The sequence below is a fragment of the Austrofundulus limnaeus genome, unplaced genomic scaffold, assembly GCF_001266775.1.
Source record: "Austrofundulus limnaeus strain Quisiro unplaced genomic scaffold, Austrofundulus_limnaeus-1.0 Scaffold451, whole genome shotgun sequence".
Classification (NCBI taxonomy): Eukaryota; Metazoa; Chordata; class Actinopteri; order Cyprinodontiformes; family Rivulidae; genus Austrofundulus; species Austrofundulus limnaeus.
This window is the reverse complement of record NW_013952853.1, coordinates 301,048-305,526: the sequence shown is the minus strand read 5'-3', so window position 1 is coordinate 305,526 and position 4,479 is coordinate 301,048. Positions and strand designations below refer to the sequence as shown.

The 4,479-nt window shown below is 43.1% G+C and overlaps 1 protein-coding gene across 3 annotated transcripts in view; it reads right to left on the bottom strand.

Moving 5' to 3' along the window:
• Nucleotides 1-1,303: 1,303 nt before the first annotated feature.
• ndufaf1 (NADH:ubiquinone oxidoreductase complex assembly factor 1) overlaps nt 1,304-4,479 on the bottom strand; it is a 3,974-nt gene continuing 798 nt past the window's right edge. The window contains exons 1-5 of one of the 3 annotated variants that reach the window (XM_014025011.1): nt 4,387-4,473; nt 2,453-2,992; nt 2,104-2,289; nt 1,897-1,971; nt 1,304-1,818 (exon numbers count right to left, since the gene is read on the bottom strand). In XM_014025011.1, coding sequence (XP_013880465.1) covers nt 1,678-1,818; nt 1,897-1,971; nt 2,104-2,289; nt 2,453-2,941 — 891 coding nt within the window. In that variant the 5' untranslated portion in view covers nt 2,942-2,992; nt 4,387-4,473 and the 3' untranslated portion in view covers nt 1,304-1,677. Of the gene's footprint in view, nt 1,819-1,896; nt 1,972-2,103; nt 2,290-2,452; nt 3,002-4,386; nt 4,474-4,479 lie in introns of those variants that run through there. The other 2 variants (XM_014025013.1, XM_014025012.1) reach the window with 2 other exon arrangements.

The window sequence follows — 4,479 nt, the reverse complement described above, 5'->3', positions numbered from 1 at the left end:
GTATTGTTTTGTTGTATGTAATGTTTTGTTTTTAAAAATGAAATGAATAAATACTATAAACTATTTTCTTGAAAATGAACGGAGGGCAGAATTTATAGCCCACACATTTTATGATGTCGGCTGAAACTGAGCTTCCTCTTGTTGAAAGACCAGCATCCACCACTGGTGGGCATGAGTGTGTGTGTGTGTGTGTGGGCATGAATGTGTGTGTGTCTGTGTGTGTGACCTTCTGAACTCCCACCTATCAAAGTAGAACTGTTTTCATCCCACACTGTGGAGGGTGGGCTATTCCTGCAAGGACACACAGTAGGTAGTTCATGCAACATCAGGGAGGAGTAAATATAARAGCTTACATCAGTGTGCTGTGAGTTGACTGCAATCTGCACGCTCTCTCTTTGAAAATGTCTTCTGGGAAAAGGTTTACTGTCACAGATGTTTTGGAACAGCTCCTGGACAGTGAAAGGGACTCAGAGGAGATAGTCTCTGAGACAGAGGACTGTGTTCAGGAGGACCCTGATACTGAGGAATCCTCATCTGATGAGAATGAGAGTGTTGACCCTCCTGTTGTCTCTTAAACACCTGCAGACATGACGTCTTCCAAACATGGGGAGATGTATGGTCCCTTTCTCCACTGAAACAGCAGGATAGACGTAGCACTAGTAATATTATGAAAATGGTTCCAGGACCCACCTGATACGCCGTCAGCCATGTTGATGACATCAAGTCATCACTCGAGCTCTTCGTAACACAACTATAAAAATATTGTGCTTGGAAAGACAACTTGAGGGGAAGTGTGTAAATGTGGACAGTTGTGAAGACTTGGATGTAGATGACTTGGTCATTGTGAGAGTCATGAATGTGCTCTGAACCTGAACATTTATCTGATGGTGGTGCTACAGTAAAGCTCCTATCCATCAGCACCAAAACAAGACTTGTGGTCGTTAATGTTGAGAAGTAAATTTGAGAAGATTTGTGTGAAAAATTCAAGAAATTTTTTTTCTAATTTAAAGGTTTGGCCTGACGGTGGCGCTAGAGTAGATGAGGAAGTCATTGATATAGTTACATATATTTTATTGAAGTCTAAAAACAGATATAAAAAGGAAACTGCATGCCCAGTGTTTTCAGTGCAGAAGACTCAGAGGCATCCAGTTCTACGTTGTTTATAGAAGTCAGAATTATTAGAGATTTGTCCTGTAGAAAACTATTGTTGACTGGTGAAAAGTCCCAGATCAACACTTCTGCCCTCTGCAGGAAACCTCACGTCTGCTTTTAGTTTTAGACGTTTAAAAGAAATGAACAAGAATTTCAATCCAAAGAACTGAAACGAGTCAGTGCATCTTTATTGAGATGGAGGTCTCTGCAGTCACTAGTAGGAGTTTGTTTTGTGTGAGACATTGTTGTGTTTGACGTTTGTGGGCGTGGTTTGTTAAAGACGTAATAGGATGAATTGTCTGTTTTGGGTGGGGTTTGAAGAAGCTGGGTCTAAACTGTATTAAACTGTACATAGACAGTCAATAAGTCATATTTACATGTTCACATTCATTTTACTATAACCGTTACTTTTTCTTTTAAATTACCTCACAACACAAGTCAATCCCACCAATCAGGTTTAGGAGAAAAGCCCCACCCCATGTACTGCAGATACCATAATGTCTTTATTTGGTGGTGAACTGGTCCTTAAACCTCTGGGTTCCTCTTGTACAATTCATAAGCAATGTCCTCAGTGTGGGCATAATCTTTGCAAACACCGATGAAATCGATCTCAAGCTGGAACGGACCGTCTGCTTTGTCTCCCAAGGTAAACCCGATGGTGTTAATCTGTAAAAACAAAGGAGTGACAGTGTTTAGAGTCACTTCTTTTTTTAAATACACATCATGTCAAATGTTTTTGGGAACCTTGTCCAGCGCGATAGGATACTGGTTATCTTGTACTCTCCCTCGATAACTCAGGAAGAATTTGGAGAACGGTATCTGTGAAACAGGCCTGAGTCAGTTATACAGTTAAAGTCAACTAAAAAAGTTCCTATAAGGTGCTGAAAACCTACATTTGTTCAGTTAAAACAACATTTTGCAGCTACACGAGTGTCACAGGTGTTTGCTGACCTTCACATCCTGCCAGTAAGGTCCTCCTCTGGTGTAAAGGAAGTAGTTGTACTGGTCATCAGCTTGATGAGAGTAGAAGGTTTCTGTAGCGATGGAGACCATCCACGGGCGGCCGTCACCACGAATCCTCAAATGTAAAGTGTTGAAGCTGGTCCAGTCATGGTGCTTTTTCCTGTCAAATGATTTCTAGAAAACAAAATGATTGCAGAGGCTTTGGAACCAACTATTAATATGGTAAATTAAAACAAACAAAGCCATTAGCAATCCTTTAGATTAGTCTTTATTTTAATGATTTGTGGAGCCTCACTGATGCTCTAACCTGACCTGTTCTTCTACAACAAGCACTCACCACAGCTTGTTTGGAGCGTAGGGCGCAGTATCCACTGTAGCGTGTTTCTCCATCTTTTGGGGGAGTTGAACAAAGTGTCCCATACAGGAAACAGGTGTTGTTCTTCCCCAGCTTCAGGTAAACTTTGCTCTGGCCTCCTATAACTTCATCAGAGGACACGATCCAGTCCTGCAGGCTCTCTGGACCTCTGAACTCCCACACAACCCTGTTCTGCTCCAGCATGTGCTCGTGGAGGCTCTTGCCCTCTGGACCGACCCAGGGGTCACAAAGCTCCTTTTTCAACAGCGTGAAGTTCTTTTTGATCCCCTGCAAACCTTTTGAAAAGTTAAAGTTGATCTTTTTCCACGGAGGCGTGTTGTCTTTGGGCTGGCCGGGCCTGCGGTACGTACTCTGATTGAAAGCTGTGATGGAGGCCAGCAGCAGGTGCTGCTCATGGACACACTGCAGCAGCTTCAGAGCAGGGAGACGGGCCGTCCTCAGGAGGGACATTTCTCATCTGGATCAGTCACACACAGACACACACACACACACACACACACAGCCTGAATCATTCAACTGTTAGAGGAGACACAACGAGGAAAAACTGTCATCACACTTCTACAGTCATGGCCAAAAGTTTTGAGAATGATTTAAATGTTAATTTTTACAAAGTCTACTGCTTCAGTTTTTATAATGGCAATTTGCACATACTCCAGAATGCTATAAAGATTGATCAGCTTAACAGCAATTAATTGCAAAGTCAATATTTGCCTAGAAAATGAACTTCAACAGGAGAGAAGTTCTATTGTTGCCAAAAAGGCTCCAGGGCGCCCAAGAAAGACCAGCAAGCGCCAGGACCGTCTCTTAAAAGTGTTTCAGCTGTGGGATCGGGCTACCAGCAGTGCAGAGTTTGCTCAGGAATGGCAGCAGGCAGGTGTGACCAGGTGTGAGTGCACCTGCACGCACTGTGAGGCGGAGACTCTTGGAGCAAGGCCTGGTCTCAAGGAGGGCAGCAAAGAAGCCACTTCTCTCCAGGAAAAACATCAGGGACAGACTGACATTCTGCAAAAGGTCCAGGGAGTGGACTGCTGAGGACTGGGGTAAAGTCATTTTCTCTGATGAATCCCCTTTACGGTTGTTTGGGACATCTGTAAAACATCTTGTTCGGAGAAGACGAGGTGAGCGCTACCACCAGTCTTGTCTCCTGCCAACTGTAAAGCATCCTGAAACCATTCACGTGTGRGGTTGCTTCTCAGCCAAGGGAGTCGGCTCTCTCACAGTCTTACCTAAAAACACAGCCATGARTAAAGAATGGTACCAGAAWGTCCTCCGAGAGCAACTTCTCCCAACTGTCCAAGAGCAGTTTGGTGATGAACAATGCCTTTTCCAGCATGATGGAGCACCTTGCCATGAAGCAAAGGTGATAACTAACTGGCTCAGGGAACAAAACAGAGATTTTGGGTCCGTGGCCTGGAAACTCCCCAGATCTTAATCCCATTGAAAACTTGTCAATCATCAAGAGATGGGTGGACAAACAAACACCTAGGAGTTCTGACAAAATGCAAGCATTTAAATAAGAATAAGTAAGAATGGACTGCTATCAGTCAGGATTTGGTCCAGAAGTTGATAGAGAACATGCCAGGGAGAACTGCAGAGGTCCTGAAGAAGAGGGGTCAACACAGCTGCATTAACTCTTTCTAACTGTCAATAAAAGCTTTTGTTACTATAATATGATTGAAATTGTATTTCTGTACGTGATGAAAACATCTGACATACAGACATGAAAACCAGAGGGCAGCAGATCATGTGAAAATATAATATTTGTGTCATTCTCACAACTTTTGGCCATGACTGTACAACCTGTAACAACAATTCAGTCATGGCAACATTGTTGTACTTCTTTCTTATGTGACATCAATAAATGTGGTAAATTAACTAGTTGAGAAATAAAACCCCACACACACACACACACACACACACACACACACACACACACACACACACACTTGTGTCCATGTGGAACAGTGAAATTGTGTTGTCTCGTTTTT